At 36.0% G+C, this 25,697-nt stretch overlaps 2 protein-coding genes across 2 annotated transcripts; one reads left to right on the forward strand and one right to left on the reverse strand.

Annotated features, from left to right (window-relative positions):
• Nucleotides 1-258: 258 nt before the first annotated feature.
• kng1 (kininogen 1) lies at nucleotides 259-6,216 on the reverse strand. The gene is made up of 7 exons (XM_051095171.1): nucleotides 5,941-6,216; nucleotides 5,314-5,430; nucleotides 3,907-3,979; nucleotides 1,397-1,569; nucleotides 1,016-1,126; nucleotides 746-835; nucleotides 259-658 (listed from the first exon to the last, which is right to left on the reverse strand). Exons 1-7 carry the CDS (start codon nucleotides 6,136-6,138, stop codon nucleotides 383-385), a joined length of 1,038 nt encoding a protein of 345 aa, XP_050951128.1. The 5' UTR covers nucleotides 6,139-6,216; the 3' UTR covers nucleotides 259-382.
• Nucleotides 6,217-6,379: 163 nt separating this feature from the next.
• On the forward strand, nucleotides 6,380-25,237 carry LOC127153893 (lysosome-associated membrane glycoprotein 3). The gene is made up of 7 exons (XM_051095172.1): nucleotides 6,380-6,520; nucleotides 11,999-12,216; nucleotides 12,499-12,719; nucleotides 15,337-15,456; nucleotides 15,568-15,640; nucleotides 24,428-24,598; nucleotides 24,714-25,237. The coding sequence occupies exons 2-7, from the start codon at nucleotides 12,156-12,158 to the stop codon at nucleotides 24,851-24,853; spliced, it is 786 nt and encodes a 261-aa protein (XP_050951129.1). The 5' UTR covers nucleotides 6,380-6,520; nucleotides 11,999-12,155; the 3' UTR covers nucleotides 24,854-25,237.
• Nucleotides 25,238-25,697: the final 460 nt, after the last annotated feature.

Consider the following 25,697-nt stretch of genomic DNA (forward strand, 5'->3'; position numbering starts at 1 on the left):
TTAGTTTTCTTGCTTGATATATGTGGGGAAAATCTTCTGCATATTGAAATGACTATTTCTCCCGCAGAAAGTGAACAAGGGTAAACGTGATCGCTTTTAACTTGCAGTTTTACGTCTCGACCACCAGAGGGCCAAATCTTCCATATTTTCATATGTTAGACGTGCAACACCGACAATTCATCCAACAGCATATTTGTATCTTGGTGTTTATTGTGAAATATGAGACAGTGTACTGTGGATTACTGTAGAATCCACAAATAAATGAATGATACTTTATTCAAAATGTCAAAAAACACATTCTAAGAATGGCCGTTGAATTTCACTTCAACCTTCCGTTCTTTTTTATTTTAGGTATTCATTTAAACACACACACACAGGCCGCTCATGTTAACAGATCCAGGTCGCTGAACACAGCGTTTGCTGTGGTTGGGTCCGGCTGTGAAGGCTCTGTGGTGGTTGGAGGAGCTGTGGTGACAACGACCGGCTTGAACTCTTTCCAGGGTTTGGTTGGACAGTTGAGGGGTGTGTGTGGGGTCTTGCCGATGCTCTCCTTGGATTCCTCTGAGGATTCTTTGACTTTCGTCTTTGAGGTAAATTTTCTGATAGGCATAATCCTAAGAGGAGTCCAGCCTGGTGGCCGTTTAAATCTTCCCCCGCTCTGAAAACGAGACGTTGGCAATGAATGGGTTTATTGAAAATGGATCGCAATGCTGTGGAAAATAAATGATTTGATGGGGTGGCTCACCTTAGTAACTGTCATACATTCAACATGCACCTCTGGGACCTCGTGTCTCCAAGGAGCCACATCCACAGTAGAGTTACACTGCAAAATCTCCTAAACAACAACCCTATGTAAGATGCTACAAGTACACACTCAAATTTGATAAAGAATTTCAACATTCCATCAGACAAAGAACAATTTTTGTGTTGTTTTGTGCCATCTCAGACTAAATTAAAAATATTAAATTACACTCGTGTTTAAAATATATATGCACTGAGTAATTTTGGATGGTACCGTTTTCTCTTGCAGCGGGTGGCACTCCTCAGTAACCACTTTAAATTCTGTCCTGGTGCAGTTGCTCTTCTCAATCGCAAACTGCAGTTTATACCTGAATCCAGCAACCACCTACACACAGATCAACAACACCCACAACATTAACCTTGATAGTCCTGAGGTCAACCAGTCTACATTTGACCAAGTTGACGAAAAACAATCCAGTGGATTAAAATAAGGTGATTTCACATTCGTACCTGTGCATTTGGAAGACGCCTCTACCCAAAGTCACTAGTGCATTCAAGCAATTGGTTTTATCAGTGAACACATTCAAAATGTGTCATTGGTGTCACCCAGTGCCAAACTCTACCAGCTGAGTGACAGAAACATGAAAAGAAATACCTGTTTTGTTGCAGATGACAAGCCCTTCAAGATGAAGAAGTGCTTGTGGTTGATTAAGCCGTTGGCTGTCCTCAAAGAGTGTATGAGCGGTTCCCTCAGTTCTTCATGATGTAAATCGATCTTCTCAGGGCAGCCCAGACAAGGGGCGACTTTAGAGGTAATAGCTGGTTCGGCTGAATGTTTAGAAAAGTGAGTAAAATTTAATATATGCTTTGATAGAGGCCATATATCAGCTTTTTTAAAAATAGAGTTTAACTGACATATTCTTGGTGAAGAACAATACCACACACAATTTAAGGGAGAGAAGACAGTGTTGGAAATGGAAATCCCACAGTCAGATGTTTGAATATAAATAGTATTCAATTATAGCATATTCATTTGGCAATGGTTTATGGGAGGAGTACAGAGTCTTGTATCTAAAAAGTGGCTGTGTTGCAAGAGCAGATCATGTGATCTCAGCAAGAACAACCTTATGTAAAACTTACAAAAAAATGTCTTTTCTAGTCCTCTGACGAGGTCAGATTTATTTGTATAACACTTTTCACAGTGCACATAATAAAATGAAATCATGATGTTTATGGTTATAATATCATGATATTTTCATTCCTTATGCATAGTGATAATATAGTCACAATTTGTGAGGATAATAAGCAACCAGGCAGTTGAGATTTGATCTATTGCATATGCTTTACATGCGTGTACTGTACTGTGGCACGATATACCGGTACTTAAAAAGTATCGCGATACCCTTCTTGTAAAAACGGTACGATTACGCATTTTACTAGTACCGGTATTTTAAGAATGCATTTTAATAAGAGCCATATTTCTGTGTGTCTGTGTTAGTGAATGGCGCAGATGCACAGTTTAGTTCACTACACACATACACGTGACGCTCACAGTGTTTTCAGCCTCTGCCGCCTTAATATATAAGTACATGAACACATGAACATAATCTCTAGAACTGCTCTGAGAGTCACTTCATCAGCATTTTACTGTTTCTTTTGCGGAAAACGGTCATTACGTAACGAAGACCCTAAAGGTCTTCACAGAAACCCGTCAAAATACAAGGTTTAACTGTACAGTCATAAATATATTAATATATTACTTAATGAAAAGATAGTATTACTACTACTGATAAAAATATTATTAAAACAATGTTTAAGGAATATTTACCAGACACAACAGTATTTATAATATATATATATATATATATATATACATATATTCTATAATAAATTAATTATTTATCAAATCTAATTATCCTGAATGAACTGAATTTGAGAAAAATTATAAAAACTAATTTCATAGGGCCTTAAAAAGCATGTATTTTTCGTTAAACTTTTAATAAATTGCTGTTAAATTCTGCAAGGTTCATGATTTCAATTAATTAGACATGCTTTTTGATAAATATTTTTTCTAGAGTCTAGAAAAATTTTAACGGAATTTGGGTAAAAATAAAACTAATTTCAAAGGGCCCTCTTTATTTCATTTGTGTCTTTGTTTTATTGTACTTGTCCTTTAGTTTGTTACTTGCATCAAGGTTCTTATTATTAATAACAAAGATAAAATAACAAAAAATGACTACGTCATGATATAAATTGTAGTTATTACTGCTCTATGATGTACTACAATACTGAGGTGCAGATAATTGGCACTATTTGTATAAGTAGTTTAAATAGCAGGAAATCTTGATATTTTAACATAGTGTAAATAGAATCTATAGCTATTTACACTTTGTGTAAATATATCGCTAAAAATACTTAGTGTAAATAGCATCTATCGCTATTATTTAAACATTTAATATATCAATGAGCAATACATCTTTAGTCTATATATATTAAAAAAAATAAATAAACAAAGCAGGTGAGATTTGCTGTGTAGTGCATCAGCTTAACAGTAGTGTATTGCTTGTATCCAGGTATGGTTGGACTTAAAGTAGTTGTATAATTCACTCTTAATTTGATAGTTAATTTAAGTGACTATGTTTGCCGGAATATGTTTTTTATGATATTTTACCATCATCCTGCAGATGAAAATTAGCCTGAATGGCTAAATCTGGCACATTTACATAGTAGACGTGTTTACTTATGTTAATTAATATGCATTGTCCCTTAATAATAATAATAATAATAATAATATTTATTAGTTGATCATATGGTGATATTGAGAATTATGAATCCACTGGTATGACTGAAGTCTTCATCTCACATGAATATACATGATTTTAATCAATCTGTCGCAAAAGCTCCACAAAGGCAAAATATAGTAATGACAGCAATACTATTTTGATGTTTTTTTCAAAAATAAAAACTTTTATGAATCTGAAGGAATCAGTTAGTTACTACAGTTTGTATTTTTCTAGGGCAGAAAAGTGCTCTTACTTTCTTTTTTTTTTTTTTTAAAAAAAAACTTTTAATACAGAAAACTGTATTAACTGAGTGCACTGTAACAGTAAAATAAAAAGGGATTAAACAGCCGATATTACAGTCGTAATGCAACATGCGACATACCTGAACAGTCATGCAACAGTAACTGTTGACTTCCTTCTTTAAACTGGACTTTTGCATGACAGATTCTGAGTGCCTGAGGAACCACAAAATATACATGTACAATAATCATGACCAAAGGCTGCTATTAGGTACTAATTAACAGTGTTGGGGGTAACACATGTAACGCAAGTTATGTAATCAGATTACTTTTCAAGTAACTAGTAAAGTAATGCATTACTTTTAAATTTACAGCGAAATATCTGAGTTACTTTTTCAAAGTTATTTGTTTTCCCATTTACTCACTGACACCTCTCCTGTTCCAGGCACCTACTTCAGCCTGAGGCTTAATAATTTCATTTTTGATGTGAAAGGGCCTTTATGTTTGATGAAAATATCACTTTTGGGTTTTTTGATATTAAATAAACAAATAAGAAAGCCCAGCCCATGTGACAAAAAGTAATGCAAAAGTAATGCAACGCATTGCTTTCCATAAAAAAAAAGAAAAATAACTATAGTAATGCAATATTGTTATTTATACTGCGGGGCCGCTGAATGCTTGAATCTGATTGGCTGACGAACCAACCTGAAGAAAATGAGTGGAGACGCTGCTGTCGATCACTTTTGAAACGCACAAACACAGTGAGGTAATTCATGAGCTCTCTCTCTCTCGTCTGTCTGCTTGTCTGTTTGTCTAAACTTCATTATTATCTGTATTAGTCTGCTATCAGCGGCTCAAGTGTGGTTACTAAGTCTCAAATGACGTTTTGTAATTAGCAACGGAGGCTAATCCTACTCACAATACTGTTTTAAGGACAAAAACCGGACGAATGCCTTGAAATCATCTGATTGATGTCTTGAAGTGTGGTAACCGTAGCATAAGCGGAATAATTGACTTTGGTCCATTGAATTCTTCTAAAATAATGAACACCCGAGGTGTAACAGGTCATCGCATCGCTGTTTCGCCAAGTCTGTTATTTTCCCGCGGAATTGGGCTACTTGCCGCGGATTGTTTTTCGTGTCTGCGTCATATTTAACCCCTGGAATGTGAATTTACCAGAGGAACCCCAACAAAAAAATGTGTATTTTAAACCCTGCAGTGCATTTTTTAATGGGGGACCCCCCCCCCTCGAAACGCGATTGGGCTAGTTTTAAGAGCAAATGGATGGGTTTTGTTATGAATTATTCCTTACACATTACTTTTAGTAACTTTCCCCAACACTGCAAATTACAAAGTATTTGAGTGTTATTGAAAATTTTTATGTTTTATGTTTTTTTTACATTTTTATGTAATTAATGCGGAACTGTAAATTTGATATAATTGACTGTTGCACCAAGTACTTAAGATTTTCTACACAATTGTTTCTAAATGTGAGGGTTTGCATTAGGATCGATGTAGATTATCATGTAGGTGAATTCATAGGATCTTACCTTATCTGCTTCTTGCAAATAGTCACATTCATGCCAAACTTTGTCTCCTCCTGCGGGACAGTCTGTCTCTCTGCTCGTGAACCGTACGAACACAGTTTCCGACGATTCATTCTGAACCTGTGAAAATTACCACATTCTGCTACACTCTTAACGATAAAGGTTATGTATTGCCATTGATGGTTCCATGAAGAACTTTTACCTTCTATGGAATCTTTCCATTTCACAAAAAGTTCTTTATAGCAGAAAAACAGTTCTTCGGATTCTAAAAATATTTTTCATTGTTAAAATAGTTATTTTAAGAGCTAATCACTGAAAGGTTCTTTGAGGAACCCAGAATGGCTCTTATGTTGCATTGCTAAAGGTTTCAGAGTGGGGGTTTCACAGCGATGCCATAGAAGAACAATTCTGAGTTCCTCAAAGAACATTTCAGCGAGGAGTTCTTAAAAGAATAATTTTACTTAGAATTTAAGAATTTAAGAACTTAGAACATTCTAAAGAACCTTTTTCTGTCATAAATAACTTTTTGTGCATTGATAAGATTCCATGGATGTTCAAGGTTCTTCATGGAACCTTCAGAACCTACTAGAGCCAGAATATTACAACGCAAAGAGCAAATCTACATCCTACCTTTGTAGCCTCCAGGATTTCATAGAGCGCCAGCTTAGCACCTTCGGTTAATATCTTGTTATGCGTGGAAAGAGTTAAGTTCACAACATTCTCCACACGTTTACCATCACACGGAATTTTAATGTCAGTTTGTCCATGTCCTCCAGAAGAATAAAGCCAAGCTAGCGCAAAAAGCATCAAGATCTTGTCCCGCATCATTGTGCTTCTCTGAAAACCCAGCAGCGTTGGAGTGAGAGGGTTCAGAAGTGTCGCCGCTGAACTCTATCGCCCCTGTAATGATTTACTCACTTTTAGAAAGCTCAGTTCTGTGTCTGTATCTCCAGCTGTCCAAATATGGTGAGGAGGTATTCGGCAGATGTAATGCAAATGTTTACTCATCTGAGATGCTCTCCACAACATGCACAGTTCTTTGAATCTCTGCTCCAAACCAATGGTGAGAGACCTTCACTGAGACCTTGACATGATGGTGCACAAATTAACAGCAGATCACAGTTTTAACAGTTTATTTTGGTAGACAGTCTGTTTCAGAAGATCAATCCAGAACGTTTTATGTGTTCTGGACTCAAACATTGGCTATCAGGTAAAAATAAACTGTTTGCAAGTCCAGTTTGTCTACAAATAGATTATTGGTTACAATATTTACTGTTTTTTTTTCTTATTTATTACACTGGTTGTTTCAAGTTTTCATGTTAGTGTAAGTTACGTGAAATATTTTAAAGTCCAGTGCTTCATAACAGAGACAAACACGCAGCATTTAGCAGTGTTAGAATGCAAAGTTGCGTTAAGTAAATTGACAAAAGCAGCAGTGTGTATTTAAGGCCATACTTTGTCCCTCTACCTTTGACCTGTGTTGTGTGTTTTGCCCAATTCAGTGTCTACAGAGTTAGTTCTTCAACATACTGATGATGATTTACTAATAAATAAATAATTTAATACATTTAAAATGTCTAATTTTAATTAACAATGTAAAATGGTTAAAAGTTTTAATCAACATTTCTTAAAATAAATAAACAAGCTCTATTAATTAACTTAAATACAGCTTAATACAACTTAAATTAACTTAACTAAAAATTATCATATTATATTTAACAAGACAATAATTACACTTAAACTATGTTTTTCTATGCAAAAGCAGTCACCTTTATTTACTCTGGAAAAAAAAAAAACATTAACTGGATGTTCTCAGAAATGCGTGTGATATATATTGAATATATTATGTGCTATAATATGTGCTTTGGAGAGTTTTATATTTAATACATTTTAAATTAAGTATCATTTATACAGAAACACATTTAACTAATGTTAGGGGTAACTCATTACAAGTAACACGTGTTACATAAACAGATTAGTAAACAGACAGAACTAGTAAAGGTACACATACTTTTAAGTGTACAAGAAAATATCTGAGTTACGTTTTCAAATAAGTAACGCAAGTTAGTTTTCCCATTTATTCACTGGCAGTTTTCCTGTTTTTCAGCCTGCAGCTTATTCATTTTTTTTTTTTTTTTTTTTTGGTATGAAAGGCTGTTACAGTTGTAAAAAGTATAACTTTCGGGTTTTTTGTTATTAAAAACAAATAAGCAAGCACAGCTCAGGTGACAAAAAGTAACACAAAAGTAACGCAATGCATTACTTTCCATAAAAAAGTAACTAAGTAATGCAATAAGCGAGTAACACAATATTGTGTTCCTAATAACGTGCAAATTAATAGCTCTAAACGCGCTAAATGCAGCTAAAGTAAACAATCTCTTGGATCTCGTCACTCCACAGAGAGAAGAGAGGGGCGGGGCGAGCAGAGCTCATTTGCATTTAAAGGAACAATCCATCAGAATTGGTTGAAAAAGGTAAAAAGGGTGTTGTTTTACACAGCCACTGAGAATTTTTAACCAAAGTATTTTATAGACTTTTCATTAAGACCATAAAGAATCATATCAGCTTGTGGAAAATGGGCATCCGATGACCCCTTTAAAGGTAACTTTCCCCAGCACTACATTTAACATTTCTGAAATATTGATAATTTGTCCTTTTCCTGTTTTGCTCATGTGTGTCGCTAAAAATGGGAAAGGAATTTCAAGCAAAATATTCTAAATATTAAAAGTTGTCTTTAAGGACCTTTTAAGAGGAATGCTCATTGTGTAAGACGTACAGATGTCCATTCAGAGGTCAAAAAGATCAGAATGACTACCATTTTTTCTTTTATTTAATTTTTTAAATTGTAATCTACATATTTAACATGTTTTGTTTGTTTTTTTACTTTTAGGCACCAAAAACGTATAAATAACTTTTAATTCAGAAAAAATGAAAACATATTTGTCATTACTGTGTATTCAGTCCATTTAGAGGTCAAAAAGATCCAAAAACACATTTTTGCCATGAAAATGTTTACCTGTTTTGTTTGTTTGTTTTTAATTGCGGTCTACACATTTAATGTTGTTTTTTTTTGTTTGTTTTTTTCAAAAAACATATAAATAACTTTTAATTTAGAAAATGAAAACATATTTGTCATTCAGTCCATTTAGTACGGAAGAGGATTAGGGTCACGCAATTAAAAAAAAAAAAAAAAAAGCGTCTCGAGATTAAAGTCATTATTGTCACGAATTCAGTCTCTGTGGCTCCAAGTCTGCTCACCAACTCCCTGCCGGCCTCCTCCAGCCACTTCCGATACCCCGACGTCCCTGGTCTCACATAGCAATCGACTTTGTCACAGATCTCCCGCCATCTTCAGGGCAGACCACTATCCTCACAGTCATCGACCGCTTCTCAAAAGCTTGCAGATTCATTCCCCTACCCAAATTGCCTTCTGCTCTCGAGACTGTGGAGGCACTGTGCAACCAGGTATTCAGGTTCTATGGCCTCCCCGAGGATATCCTGTCTGACCGTGGTCCTCAATTCACTTCCCGAGTCTGGTCATCATTCTGTAAGCTGTTGAACATTAATGTCAGCCTCACGTCTGGTTATCATCCGCAGTCCAACGGCCAGGCAGAAAGATTGAACCAAGAACTCACCCGGTTCCTCAGATCCTACTGTCAACAGAACCAATCCGATTGGAGCCGGTACCTTCTCTGGGCGGAATATGCACAAAACTCACTCCGCAAGCCGTCTACTAACCTCACTCCCTTCCAATGCATCCTGGGTTTCCAACCACCACTCTTCCCCTGGTCCGGCGAACCCTCCGAGCTCCCGGCCGTCGACTCATGGATCCGGCGAAGTGAGGAGACTTGGGATCAAGCGCACGTCCACCTCCAAATAGCCGTCCGCCGCACCGACGACCCAATCCTGCCTATCGTCCTGGTCAGTGGGTATGGCTGTCCACCCGAGATCTTCGCCTTTGGCTCCCGAGCAAGAAGCTCAGTCCCAGGTACGTGGGTCCATTCAAAATTCTTAGAGAAATAACTCCGGTTTCTTTTAAATTGGCTCTTCCACGCAATTACCGCATCTCACCCACTTTCCATGTCTCTTTGCTTAAGCCCGCTGGTGGTCCGAGAGGAGTGGAGGACCAGGAGGAGGCTGGTGACCAGAGTACCCCTCCACTCATCATTGACGGCGAGGAGGCCTACCAAGTACACGAAATCCTGGATTCCCGTTGCCGGGCCCGAGGTCTCCAATATCTAGTGGACTGGGAGGGGTATGGCCCGGAGGAACGATCATGGGTGAATGCTGAGGACATTCTCGACCCCAGCCTGTTAAGTGAGTTCCACAATACCCATCCAGATCGGCCTGCCCCGAGACCTCGTGGAAGGCCTCGGCGTCGTGTGCTTCCTCGCGTCAGGAGCCGCTCGCAGGGGAGGGGGGCTCTGTCACGAATTCAGTCTCTGTGGCTCCCTCCGATCACCACCAGAGGGATCCCTCACCAGAGTATTAGTTTCTATTTGGACTCCTTTTCCCATAACCCCGTGCCTGGGGCTGATCACCGGCACAGGTGGCAGCCATTACCCGCTCTATAAATAACACGGTCACGCTCATCTCCCCGCGAAGTCTTGTTGTGCTATTGCTAACATTTCTGAGCGTTTATTCCTGTTTGATCTCCCGTTGCCTACCTGTTTGTCTTGGAACTCTGTCTGCCTGCCGCCTGCCTTGTGACCCCTGCTTCGTTTGTTTGGATTTACTCTGTTTGATAGCCGCCTGCCCCGATCTCTCGCCTGGACTCTGTTGCTGTTATAGGTTTGTCTATGTTGCTCAGTTTGCCCCCGTTTGACCCTGATCTGTCTGTTTATGAGTTTGACGCTAATAAAGTTGCACATGGATCCCAATCACGCTGACTCCTCGTTACAGAAGACTTCGCCCGCCGGTTCATTCGCAACTTCAGCTCCATCACCGCTCCATTAACCACCATGATCAAAGGAGGTAGACAGCGTCTCACCTGGACGCCATCTGCCAGCACGGCGTTCCAGGAACTCAAGAATAGATTCACTACTGCTCCCATCCTGCGTCATCCAGATCCCGACCTGGAGTTTATTGTGGAGGTCGACGCCTCTAGCACGGGCCCTGATCTGTCTGTTTATGGGTTTGATGCTAATAAAGTTGCACATGGATCCCAATCACGCTGACTCCTCGTTACAATTATAGCACGAGATTAAACTCATTAAATTTCGAGAAAAAAATTTGATATTAAATGTTGAGATTAAACTCATTAAATTGAAATGAACATGACACAATTGTGTTTATTCTCAATTTTATTTCAACTTTTTTCTCTAAATGTAACAACTTTTTTCTCATAATTTAAGACTTTTTTCTCATAAATGAACAACTTTTTTTTTCTTGCAGATTAACAACTTTTTTTCTCGCAGTTTAATGAGTTTATTCTCAACATTTAATCGTAACTTTTTTCTTGCAATTTACCGTTTTTTTTTTTCTCGCAATTTAATGAGTTTAATCTCAACATTTAATCTCGACTTTTTTCTTGAAATTTAACCTTAGTTTAATCTTGTATTCTAATGACTTTAATCTTGAGATTGTTTTTTTTTTTTTTATTGCGTGGCCCTAATCCTCTTCCGTACTCTTCCATAAATTTAGAGGTCAAAAAGATCCAAAAATGCATTTTTGGCATCAGAATGACTGCCTGTTTTGTTGTTGTTGTTTTGTTTTATTTTAATTGCAATCTACATATTTAACGTTTGTTTTGTTTACTTTTAGGCATCAAAAATGTATAAACAACTTTTAATTCAGAAAATGAAAACGTTTATCATTAAAGTGTATTCAATCCAAAAATGCATTTTTGCCATCAAAATGACTACCTGTTTATTATTTATTTATTTATTTATTTAACTTTTAGGCACCAAAAGTGTATAATTAACTTTTACTTCAGAAAATGAAAACATGTTTGTCACTAAAGTGTATTCAAGTCATTTTTGTCTTTAAATGAACTGCATTTTATGTGTTCTCGAGCAATAATCTGGACAATAACAACACAAAAATATTGCATTCTTCAAAATATATGATTACTCATAAGATCATTTTCAAATTAAACTATAACATGGATTGCACCTACTCATTTTAAACTTCAAAAAAGACAAAAAAATAAAGAAAAAGCACAAGAAACTTGAAAACACACACAACCAAAAGGAAGTAAAATAAAGCGAACAGAGCACACAAAGTGTGAACGGACGTGTCTGAGTGATCTGCATCTTTCACACATTACAAAATGCAAGTAAATGCACACTTGCAAAAAAACTGTTTTATTCCACTGTGTCCTAAAGTACTGTTTATGATAAATGCTCTTATGTTTTCAGTTTTGTGAAGTGAAGCTCCACGAAAATTGAAGTTATTAGTAATTGACAAAAAAATCTCGATGTTTAAATGTCTTGCGTTAGTCATGACATTGAACCCTTTGAGGCACTGAATGCATTTTGCGCCAAGGAAAAAGTATGGCAAATATTAGTGACAACTGACTAACTGGTGGCACTAAATTTTGGACAAGATCTCAAAACTGATGAATGTCCAAACTCAACTCCACCACTGTGCCACTACTTTTTAATTGTCTAGATTGAAATGCAACTCTTTATCTGAACTTACACCAATGCAGAGTTATTACACATATCATTACTTGGTTTACTAATAGTGGGCTTGGCTAACACGCTTCCTGATGTCAGACAATTGCTGACAGCACCTCATCACAAGTGTCCTCCTTCACAACCACATGTGCATTATTTTACCGCCGCTTCAGAGCTGATAGCATAAGAGCAACTGCCCTGAAAAACGAGAGACGCTTTCTCAAAATGACTCACACGAGTTTCCACATCGCTCTGCTTCTTCTGCTGTCTTCCATGCAATGGCTAGGTGAGTTGATTTGCCTTTCATTTAAATCAAATAGTGATTTTAAACAGAAATAATCCAACAAATGTTGCATATATTCTTATAAATGATGATTTATAATGAATTTATGAGTAGAAATGTAGGGTTTTTTTGAATGTTCTAGTAAGTTCTAGACTCATTTCTGAGAAACCAGAACATCGCAACACTGAGTCAGTTTAACAACATTAATAATTGGTCCTGGTAGCTCTGTGTTGGTTAACACTTTATGACGTGGTGTTAAAGCCCCCCGTTGTTGTGTGCTTACAGGAAGCTCTCTAGCCTCAAACCCTCTACACCATTCAGCTTCGGTAGGTAAAGTTCCTGCCATCATCAGCAGTGATCCTACCATTACCAGTCTGTCCAAGAGACCCGTTCTCCAGCCCAAAGAAACAGTGCCGCCTAAGATTGAGTGCACCTTGAAGAACCCTCAGGGCAAAGTGTGTGTGCGGGCCAGTTTGGGAGTGGAGTATGTGGTCAGAGAAAACAAAGTAAGCTTGTTATTTTATCAGCATTTTTATTTAACTCCTCAGCAAGTTCTAACTGGGGGTGAGAACTCACTTGGTTTACCACCAACATGGTCAACGGCTCACTGCACTGGCAGAAAAAAATATGCAGAACTTATGGGCACGAGCTTTGCACTGGGACAGCATCCTCAAGAGTGCACATCCTTAATATTTTACTAAAAACTAAAAGCTAAAAACTCTTTTTAGTGAGTAATCCCTTATGAGAAAGTAATAGTGCATGTGCACTTATAGTAAACCTCAAATCTCATGTTTGTTTTTAAAACACTACATGCAGATAATATAATATTAATAAAATAAAAGGCCACTTAAAGACAGACACTCATGACTTTCTTAACACACTTAAGTACACTTTTAACAAGAGCACTTAAATTCATATTTTATTCACAAGTGCATCTTTTGCTATAAAGAAGTGCACTTATTTTGATGTGTCGACTAACATACTAACGCACACTTTATTTTACTAAAGCACAAGTCATTTTAACTTTAATGTCTTATTTGATAATGCATTTAAAGTTAATACATTTTAAATGTACAAAATTGTAGCCATCACTATGCCATTGTAGCTAGGTACATATTTAAATACTCAACATATCGATTTCAATAGAAAATACATTAAAAGTATTACTTAAGGTGTACTTAAGGCCTACTTAAGTGGGTAAGACAAAAACACTTGAAAGTTCATCTAAATGATTTTAATATAAATTAATGCTTTTTCATTTAAGTGTCTGAAAACGTTACATTCAGTTTACACGTACGTATTGTTTTAAGAGTAGACACTGTAGGCAAAAACAGTTTGAGATTTTAAGCTTTTAAAAAAGTATTTTTTACAGCCTAGCGGAAAGAAAACATCCAAAAAAACACTTTTGAGTGTTTCTTTTATAGCACTTTATCTATTTGTCTAATAGATTTTAATTGCATACTTATTTTTAAAGGCCGTTTCACAAAATCATGACAAAACCAGTCATAAATCACATGGGTATATTTGTAGAAATAGCCAAAAATACATTGCATGGGTCAAAATGATCGATTTTTCTTTTATGCCAAAAATCATTAGGATATTAAGTAAAGATCATATTCTGTAAATTTTCTACCGTAAATATATCAAAACTTAATCTTTGATTAGTAATATGCATTGCTAAGAACTTTATTTGGTCCTTTAAAGGCGATTTTCTCAATATTTTGATTTTTTTGCACCCTCAGATTATAGATTTTCAAATAATTGTATCTCAGCCAAATGTTTTCTATCCTAACAAACCATACATCAATGGAAAGCTTATATATTTAGCTTTCAGATGATGTACAAATCTCAATTAAAAAAAAAAAAAAATGACTGGCTGACTAGCACTTAAACACACCAAACTTTACATTTTTATTCCTTTAACTTTACATTTTTATTCCTGTGTATATCCTGAAGGGTTTTATAGAGGGATGTGTTCATATATAATTAGCTTGATTATATACATTTTATTTCCGTCAAACTTGTGAAAATATATTGTTTTCTCTGTTTTTCTGAATTATGGAGTGACAAAAATTACCCAAAAATTAACTCTCAAGTTGAAAATGACCCAAAATTCACCCTGTAAAAACTTTTGACTCTAATATGTCAGAAAAATGTACCAAGAATTTTTAAGCTGACTTCATCCAATGTTTATAATTTTGTTTTAGAACTTTTGTTTCGTTTTAGATGTATTAAACAATGCCAAATTTGTACAATACAATTTTTTTTTTTTAGCAATTATCAGTGTAATCAATCAACTGGGTAAGGCAATAACTATTAGGTAATGGGCAGCCGTGGCCTAATGGTTAGGGAGTTGAGTTTGTAATCAAAAAGTTGCAGGTTCAAGTTCCAGGTCCGGCAGGGATTGAAGGTGGAGGTGTGTGTGTGCATGTGTGCGTGCTTGCTTGTTCATTCACTACTCACTACTGTTTGTGTGCACTTGAATGGGTTAAATGCAGAGAACAATTCCGAGTATGGGTCACCCCATATCCTCCTGCAGTGTCTCGCCTTAAAATATTGTATTGATTAACTATTTTTACTAAAAGCTATGTCTTTTTCACAAGAGAGACCTTTCAAATACACAAAATCATCTTCAATTATAAAAAAAATAATAATAATAATGAAGAAATATTCCCACTGGGCAGGCAAGAGCTGGATTCTATTCTACTGCTGTCATTTACTTTTATTTAAACAGTCACTTTTAATAGCCACAGGAGATGTTTAGACTCTTATAATGTTTGCTCATGTGATGTTTGATAAAACTGCCCTCTTACAATCTCTAACACAGCCAGTGGATCAAAGTTTCATGTCTTTTTTTCATGCTAAGTTTCTAGGAATATCTTCTTCACTGTGTGCATGCACTCAGTACGCTCAAAGAATAAGGTCAAACGTGTTGAAATTTTTCTCTTCTGCTATGCCTACAAATTCTGTGCAGTCATACCAAATTTGGGTGTCTTGATTTAGATCAGAACGAGCTTTATATTGTTAATTTTACATTACAATTTTTAAAGATTTTCAGCTTGTATGGCATACTAACATGATGCTAATCTACACTGAACACTGTATTCCACACTTGTATTCCAGAAGAACTATTACTTCAACTTGAATCCCGGCGCACTACAAGTCACAGGATACTGTGGGAGCCAAAAGTCTATTTTCTCCCTGGATTTTGATGGTGGACATCTGGAGTTCACTTTCATTAAGGTACCTATAGTAGTTTTTATCTCTATAATAAGTTTACTCTTTAAGGTTAAACATGTACAAAACAAACATCTTTAATGAAAAATGCAATGCAATGTTTCCCCACACTTCCAGGAAGGCGATGTTTCCTATGTAAGCACTGTCAAAGCTCTTCTGAGACCTGTTGCCCCTTGTAAAAATTGCCAGAGTAAGTATAAATTTCATTACAACCTTTGCAAATACACGTATCAAGCTCTCACGATTATTCTTATCATTAAAATATTTTATCTGGCAATAACATGTGTTGCTTACCTGTCGAGAAGAAACTCGGCGTCTCGATTGAAACCCAAATGTTCCATCAAATTCCTTCTTCTTGTGAAAACACATCCAGTGTTTTCCCTTCTTATACACTGTTGTCTGTCTCTGTGTATTTTGGCAAGCCTTCAAATGTATCTTTCCAAAGTATCGCATCAGCTATGGTCCCAAACCGGCTAAACAGCCTCTGGCTCAGCCTGCTACTGCAGCCACGCCCCAAACTCTTGCTATTGGTTGAGCTGGAAAAAGATTGATGGATTTGAACACACATTTACATGACGACAATAAACTAAAAACAAAAGTTTTTCCTTTGCGTCGTTGAAAAGTTTCTCGTACAGTCAACAACACTGTTAAAACTATTCCAAATTATGGACCAGTTATAGGTTTGTAAACATTAGAATACAATACGTCCCCTATGAACAGCATATGTGAAAATTATGTAGACCTATTGTTTGAATCAAATTTATGCTTTAAAAGCAGAGTAATCAGCAGTTTTAATCCATAGTGTGTCAGTTTAAATATCTGCGTTTAGCTTCAAATGGCGTCTTTGATGACAGTATTCTATAAAAATTTATTTGCATTCCGATTCTGACATCAAAAGGCACAAAAAATGTTTTTTTCTCTTATTCCATGGATTTTACCCATTTACCTCTACTTGTTACCAGTGTTTCTCTGCAACCACTTATGCACGCACAACTGCAAGTGACGTAACTGTGACGTCTACTCTAAATTGGTCTACATTGTGAAAAAAATAAAACACAACTCGTTGAGTCAGCTTAAAATAATTTGTTAACCTCCTTAAAGTTTTAAGTTCAGTCAACTCAAATAAGTTTAGTCAACTGTTAAGTTGTATTAAGTGACAACTTTGATATTTGTGTTTGTTAAACTTAAAAGCTGCGTAAGTAACCCAGCTGCCTTCAAATTTTAATCTAAATCAACTCAAATATCTAAGTTGTCACTTAGCCTAACTTAACATTTCAAGTTGAATAAACTTTTTTTGAGTTGACTGAACTGAAAAATTTTAAGGCAGGTGGGTAACAAATTATTCTAAGTTGACTCCTACAAAAGACCTACAAAAACAACTAAAAATGCTGTATTATTCATGCCAGGCTAGTAGGTGGCGATATCACTTTGTAAAGAAACACTACGCGCTTGCGCAAATAGCAATAGACTGAACACATAATATGCTTGTGCATGACATCACTGTTTTTACAAATTCATGCTTTTGTAGTTTGCACAGAGAACATGATGGTATAAGGTTTACTATGGAAAGTGGACGAGGTCAAAAGTCTTTACAAGGAATGCGTGAAATTTGACCATGTCAACACACATTGTTTTTCCATGTTAATGTGACAACACGCACAGCAGCCAATAAAATGGTTGTATTTGAGACTACACTGTAAAAAACAATTTGTTGAGTCAACTTAAAATAATTTGTTACCTGGCTGCCTTAAAATTTCAAGTTCAGTCAACTCCAAAAAAGTTTATTTAACTTGAAATTTTAAGTTATGCTAAGTGACAACTTAGATATTTGAGTTGATTCAACTTAAAATTTTAAGGCAGCTGGGTTACTTACCCAGCTTTTAAGTTTAACAAACACAAATATCTAAGTTGTTACTTAGTACAACTTAACATTTCAAGTTGACTAGACTTATTTTAGTTGACTGAACTTAAAATTTTAAGGCAGCAGGGTAACAAATTATTTTAAGCTGACTCAACAAATTGTGTTTTTTGTTTTTTACAGTGTATATTTGCATATGTGACACAATGCATACGTACACAAAGATCACTCTTCATGCTTATTTTTGAAGGATGTTACATGTCATGGTACACTGGTATGCACATACATATTAGCACAGCAGATATCTACGGTGGCTAAAAGAGCTCAAAGTGCTGCAACTTAACACACGCAAATAGAAAAAGCACCAGCAAATTAAGAAAACATCTTAATCAGTTTTGCAAGTTCTGCAAATACTCACAACATGACCAAATACAGAAACACGCTGCAAATACTGTACTTGCAACACAACCAAATACAGAAGTACTGCAAGTAGCACATATATACTGCAACAAGACACTTAGAAAAAATTAACCATGGTTTTACCACAAATAAAACCAAAAACACATGGTTACCATCATGGGCAACATTTGACTCTTGAGTCAGGGGGAGCAAGACAAAAATGGGGGAAAAAAAGCAAAAGCAAAAATCTTTTTTGGATAAGCATCAAAACAGTGCTCTACCGTATTGCAACGCACCAAAGCAGTCAATACAGCACAGTCAAGAATAACTTAAAGAGGTTGCCAAGGTTTACTAACTGTGGATGAGCTTTTGACTCTTGAATCTGGCGATGCTTCCCGTTTTAAGTGTCAGTTGACAGCCTTTCATTTTTACCAAATGTGCGCTCTGATTTTCTGATTTTCTGTGTCTTTTTTCCGTGTCACGTGAAATGTATCCGTTTTGATTCGCTGTTACTAAAGGTGAAACAAAATGAACGATCAGTTGTGGGACTATTTTGTCATAAATCGCATACTATTCATTCCGTAACTTTACTGTCAGTTACTGGCAATGAAATTAGGCTACTGGTTGATATGTCCCGGTAGAGCCCTGCTTTTTTTTACGCCCCTAGGGCGGGGCTTCGGGCCAATTTTCACGTCATAGTTGAGACGCAGGAAGGGCTTCTTATTTCAGACATTTAGACATCCTTTTTGGACAACGTTTAGTGTCTCCGTCAGCAGTAGCAGCAAACCCGCCTTCAGTTCCGCATTCAAGCGCACACAATAGGCTAAAGCTTGCTACAAAGCACCGGCAAAAGTTTTATTACCATGAATATGTAGGGGAGAAATAGTAAGGAGATTTTTGAATTATTCATTAATAAACTAGTTTTTTCTGAGTCAGTGTCGCAATCTCCTCTTTGGAGGCGCATTTAGAGAAAAATGCGTCTTTATAGATTATATAATGAAATAGTTATTGTTTTCGATTTGCTTTATTTAGTTAAGTTATAATTTAAAACTTTCTATAGATATATGTATCATGTCTGTGAGGTACGTATTCGCTGAGTTTCAGTGAAGCGCTCCTGTTCAGACGACTGAAGCACATCATGTTTATTGTCTTTATTTTAGAAGCACTGTTTGCAACATTTTGCTGATATTGTGAGTGCACACAAATAAAAGTAAACCCTTTACAGTTTGGAATGATGCATTATTCTTAGTTTTATCAGCAAAAATGACGGAATATTAAAAATGGTTTCCACCGTAAAAAAAAAAAATGCAAGTGATCGCGCTGGCGCCTCCATGTTCTCCGTGTGCTTTAGCTTTGACTCTCCACACAAATGATTGGATATGCGCCTAATAGCCCACATTTATCTAGGTTTAATGTTTAAACTAACATTGTTTTTAACTTTAACTGTTTTATAGATATTTTATTTTAGGCAAGTCGCGATGATTTGAGAAGGCAAAATTGATCAAACAGACTAAGATCAGTCTTCCGCTGGCCGCTTTGTTGTTACTTTAAAAAACAAAAACATACAAAAATAAATAAATAAATAAATAAATGCTTCATTGCATTTAATGGTTTGCATGCATTTTTACAAATAGAAATCATTTTATATAAATTTACAGTTTCACAGATATTTTGAAGCACCTACCCCACTCCTACGCTAAACATACCCACCTCTGAACAATATAAAACACGCAACAGGCAAATAAAACTACAGGGACAGGTATTTACTGCAAAAACTGACCATAAAAAGCAGTATAAAAGTATTACAAACAAATTGCTCAGATATCTTAATGCGAGAAACACAGTAAATCATAAGGTTTTAATCACTGAAAATAATCTCACTCCCACACATATCATATTCAAGAAGATACTCCTTGGTCATGAGACACACAAGAGCCAGTGGCATTTCACAACCAAAGTTGATGTAATGCTTGTTCTGACTGCAGTTTTTAAATTGGTCCATAGACTGCACACAGGATGAGCTTTTCAGTGGATAAAGACAATGATCACATCTATTCCTCTTAAAAAATGAATCATTTTGACTCAAAAGACTTGGGATATTAGTACTTTTTAAATAAATTGTGACTGTAGTTGTATCTTCCTGTTACATCCTGTGTTTTATTGACAAATGGTTAGGTTTAAGGAAAGGGGTTTGGTTACGTGCTCATAAATGTGTAAATAGTGTAATGTAAATAAATTAGTTTTGACTGTTTACATTGAAAAAAAAACACACATCCCAACATATATGCAATAATGGCAAAATGATTTCCAATATGCAATTTAATCATGACAATAAAATTACCAGTGCCTTTCACGTCAGCATATTGACGCCAAAGGTTTCTAATTTAAAGCAATGGAAGACCCTGTACGTCAAAAAACGAAACTAGAGGAGTACCCTGTGTGTCAAAAAGTGACGTCAAGGTGTCCTGACCAAGTGTCAGTGTGTGAGAGTGAGAATCTGTTAGTTTAATCATGATATCTGTAGTAAAACTGTGGTTATACAAATGGTAGACAATACAAAAAAACATGGTCACTAGTACACTTTTACTTTAATAAAACAGTAGTAGAAGTAACCATGTTTTTAGTGTATTGAATACTATTTGTATAACCACAGTTGTTGAACTCTAGTAACTGTTTTTTTCTTTGTAAAACCATGGTTAATTTCCATGGTTAAGGGAAGTTGTGAAAGGTTAGCCAGCTTACATAACGTTTTACAGTTACAGTAATTGTTTATTCCATCAACATACTTAGGCTAATAATAACCAAAAAAGCTGAGGAATCATATGATCAACATATGAACAAAAATCGAACCTTTTAGAGTAGACATTTACAGTATAAGCAGGTTTGTCACTCATTGTGGTTCCTTTAAAAGTCCCCATGAAATCAAATGTTTTTTGGCGTTTTTTGGTATCACATGAACCATGTCAGCATGCACAGTCTACTCCAGACCTTATCTGGTCCAGAGACGCGATAGCATGGAGCGGATCATATGCGTGAGTCAGCATCTATTAAACACTTAAAACTACACAGCCTCAGCATGATTATCATCACTGAATGTAGGTGGTAATCAATTAGACTGTGGCTGTCATAAGCTGTCAAATGCGACTTTACTGAGCTCTAGCCTGAGCAGATGTACAGTCATGGCCAAACATATCAGCACCCTTGCAATTCTGTCAGAAAATGCAACACTTCTCTCAATTGTTCCAATTGCAAATGTTTTGGTATTCACATGCTCATTGTTTTTGTTTGCACTGCAACAACACACACAAAAAAAAAAAAAAACAGAAGAAAAGTCAAACTTGATAAAACTTCACACAGAACTCAGAAATGGACTGGACAAAATTATTGGCAAAATTGTAAGAAATAATTGCTTTTCAAGCATATGATGCTCCTGTAATTTGTATTTACACACACCTGTGGCAAGTAACAGATGTGGGCAATATAGTAATCACACTTGCAACAAGTTAAAATGCAGAAAATTTGACTCCACCTTTGTGTTGTGTGTCACACTGAGCATGGAGAAAAAAAAGAAGTGTAAAAAGTTGTCTGGATTTGAGAGAAAAAAATGTGGAAAAACATGCCAATCTTAAGGCTACAAGTCCATCTCCAGAGATCTTAATGATCCTGTGTCCACTGTGTGCAATATCATCAAGAGGTTTACAGCCCATGGCACTGTAGCTAACCTCCCTGGACATGGACAGAAAATTACAACGAATGATTGTTCGAATGGTGAATAACGAACCCCAATTATCTTCCAAACAAATTCAAGCTGATCTGCAGACACAAGGTACAACAGTGTTAGCTCACATCTGAATAAAAAGGGACGCTATGGTAGGAGACCCAGGGGGACACCATTGCTGACACAAAGGCATAAAAAAGTAAGACTGGAGTTTGCCAAAACTTATGTGACAAAACCACAATCCTTCTGGGAGGATGTACTGTGGACACATGTACAAAAGTAGAGCTTGTTGGTAAAGGACATCATGACACTGTTTACAGACTGTTTACACAGTCCCTACAGTCAAACATGGTGGAGGTTCAAAGATGTTTTGGGGTTGCTTTGCTGCTTCTGGCACTGGATGCCTTGACTGTGTGAACAGTATCATGAAATCTGATGATTACCAAAGAATTTTGGGGCGCAATGTAGTGGCCATTATCGGAAAGCTGCGTCTCCACCAGAGGTCATGGGTTTTCCAGCAGGACAATGATCCAAAACACAGTTCAAAAAGCACATAGAAATGGTTACAAACAAAGCACTGGAGAGTTGTGAAATGGCCAGCAATGAGTCCAGATCTGAATCCCATTGAGCACCTGTGGAGAGATCTCAAAACAGCAGTTGGGAGAAGACATCCTTCAAATCTGAATGACCTGGAGCAGTTTGTAAAAGAAGAGTGGTCCAAAATTCCAGTAGAAAGGTGCAAGAAACTCATTCATGGTTACAGGAAGCGATTGATTTCAGTTATTTTTTTCAAAGGGGTGCTACCAAATATTAAGTTAAAGGTGCCAATAACTTTGTCCAGTGCATTTTTGGGTTCTGTGCAGAATTGTATCAGATTTGACTTTTCTTCTCTGTTTTTTTTTTTTTTGTTCCAATGCAAACAAACAAACAAACAAACAAACAAACAAAAAAAAAAAAAAAAAACATGTGACTACCAAAACATTTGCAACAATTTTCTGATAGAATTGCAAGATGTTGCCAATATTGTTGGCCACGACTGTAAATGAAACACTACTGGCTATTTTAAAAAGGGGGGCCCGCCCTGTCTTCCTGTTTAAGTTGAAATTATGTCACCACATAGAATAGCACTGTGTGTTACAATGCATTTCATTCACCTATTATGCCCCTTTTTACAAGATGTAATATAAATCTCAGGTGTCCCCAAAATGTGTCTGTGAAGTTTCAGCTCAAAATACCCCACTGATCATTTATTATATCATTTTGAAAATGTCTATTTTGAGTGGAAGCAGAAACACACTGTTTTAGTGCATGTCCCTTTAAATGCAAATGAGCTGCTGCTCCCTGCCTTTCTTAATTTGCAGGTGTTTCATTTATGGGGATTAAACAAAAGAGGAGCGGGTGGATTTTTATCATAATAGAATGGTTGTGTACACACACTGCCAACACACATTTATGTTCAAACAACATGTAAAAGTGAATTTTGCATAATATGTGCGCTTTAAACATTTCTGAATTACAGCTTGTTTTTTTATTTGGTCCCCGTATTCTTAATTTGCAGGTGTTTTTTTTCTGTTTTTCAGTAAAGCAATGCTGCAATATGTGGGTAGACCTAGAAAAAAATCTGCTTTAAAAAGTATTACAAACACTGTAAAACTGTTTACGTATCTTTACATACACTAAAGAAATGAGAACACTAAAGCAAAAACTGATGCGTTAACAGCCAGAATGTGAGTGTCTAGACATAAAATTGCTGCGTTAACACAGACAGAGAGTGTGTGCTGACACACAAATTTCACATATTCGGTTTAAAGAGTTTTGACCCTGTCAGCCTCCAAAGTTTTCAAAAATTTGCATTTTCAGGCCCTCAAAATTTAAATAAATGACCAAAACACATAAAAAGTTTACTGTTTTTTTTTTTGTTTGTTTGTTTTCCAACACACGTTTATGTCCAAACAACATGTAAAAGTGACTTTTGCATAATAGGTGCCTAAATATTTCTGATGTGGACTGTGTGTGTCTGTGAGTATTTGCAGCATGTGTATTGTTAAACTATTGAGGATGTTTTCGTAATTTGCAGGTGTTTTAGTAAAGCAATGCTGCAATATGTGGGTAGACATAAAGAAAAATCTGCTTTAAAAAGTATTACATCTTCAAACACTGTAAAACTGTGCATCTTTATACATATTAAAGAAATGCGGCAAAAACTGATGCGCTAACACAACCAGAATGTGAGTGTCTACAAATGCAAAAGAAACGTGCAAAATTGCTGCGTTAACACAGAGAGTGTGTGCTGACACAGTCAAATTTCACACATTCCGTTTAAAGAGTTTTGACCCTGTCGGCCTTCCATAATTTTAAAAAATTTAGGTTTTCAGGCCCTCAAAATGTAAATAAATGACCAAAACACATAAAAAGTTTACTGTGTTGTTTTTGTTTTCCAACACACATTTATGTTGAAACAACATGTAAAAGTGACTTTTGCATAACAGGTGCCCTTTAAATATTTCCGATGTGGTCTGTGTGTTGCGAGTATTTACAGCTTGTTTCTTTATTTTGGCACCTTATGAGTATTTGCAGCACGAGTACTGTTATACCACTGAGAATGTTTTTTTAATTTGCAGGTGTTTTTTATTTATCGGTAAAGCAATGCTGCAATATGTGTGTAGACCTAGAGAAAAATCTGCTTTGAAACACTGTAAAACTGTGCGTCTTTACACATACTAAAGAAATGCGGCAAAAACTGATGCCTTAACACACCCAGAATGTGAGTGTCTACAAATGCAAAAAACATTAACGCAGACAGAGTCTTTGTGCACTTTTTTTTTTGTTTTGTTTTTGTGTAAATGATGACTAGGAGGTGACTCACTGTTTACACATTTGCAGGAGATAAACCCATGAATGCCATACTTACATAGTAGTTAATGAACAATAAATTGGGTTAAGAGAATGTATTTTACCATAAAACTTCACTTCTAAGTACATTTTCCAAATTGAATCTACAGATAAAACCTACGTAGGAGTTGTAAGTAACGACAAGCTATTCAAAGCAAAAAATGGCCAAAGCTTCCAATGCAAGTCTCAGACAACTCTGATAATGGCAAGCTACTTCAGAGTCAAACTGGTGCCACTGCAGATTCAAGCCTTTGATCTGGTTAATGGAGCGTTTGGAAAAGGTACATACATTTCACACTGTAGACTGTAGATATGCTTTTTAACTTATGGATACATCTAAACACACATATATTCTGTTCAACTGTTTACTTATGATTTCTCACGTCTTGATTTCAGAGGTTGAGTGCTGGGATGATTACAACAAACGCATGATCCCCATAATTCTGGGCGCTGTAGCTGCGGCCATTTGCCTCGTTGCCATTCTGACGTATGTGCTTGTCCGAGAACGCCGTACCCAAGGCTATGAACAACTCTGAGACATGTGTATTGTGAAGATAAATCAAGAGATTTAATTGTGTTTTACATTGTGTGGTTATTGCTTTATAGTTTTAAATGATCTCAGGAAACAATTAAAATGCGACTGATGTGAAATACTGTTGAAAACGTGTTTACTGCAATGGATAAGTTACTTTTTGTAGATTATTTTTATTCTAATGTCTGAAGGTTTTGGGCCATGACAAGATGTGTACATTAAATGGAATGGTTATGACAAGTGCAGGATTTTATATGTGAATACCACACATTTTTTGTAAAATGCCATGGGAAAAAAATGCTGTTTTTGACCAAATTAGTGGGTCATTCCACGAAATCGGTGCCTTTTCCACTTGGAAAATTTGAAAAATAAAATAAGTTTAAATCAATATTTTTGAAATATCCATGAAATGAAAACACCTAGAAATGAAAAGAAATTGCATTGTGTCATCTCAGGCTATGTAATTGACTATTTTATGACTATTTTTCTGTGTTTTGGTATTTTTGTCAACCCTGTTACTGACATTTGTAACATTATTAGATACTATAGTTTAATTAGAAATCACATGCCACTGAATGATATAGGCATTAGCTCAATAATATACCGAGAGTGACCTTTAAAATGTTTGAATTTTACACAATCTTTAAAAAGCTAATCAATGTCATCACTGTTACCCACGTGTTACTATAAAAAGTAACAGTTGACAGTAACAGGTTTGATGACTTCAAACAAATTTGCTAATTGCTAGCTTATAGTCAAGTTCACATAAGCACATACTTTACACTTGGAAAGGATTTTACTTGCAGAAATTGATTATATTAAATGTAAGACATTTTACATTTTAAAAA

This window comes from Labeo rohita, chromosome 22 (assembly GCF_022985175.1).
Source record: "Labeo rohita strain BAU-BD-2019 chromosome 22, IGBB_LRoh.1.0, whole genome shotgun sequence".
In the NCBI taxonomy this organism is placed as follows: domain Eukaryota; kingdom Metazoa; phylum Chordata; class Actinopteri; order Cypriniformes; family Cyprinidae; genus Labeo; species Labeo rohita.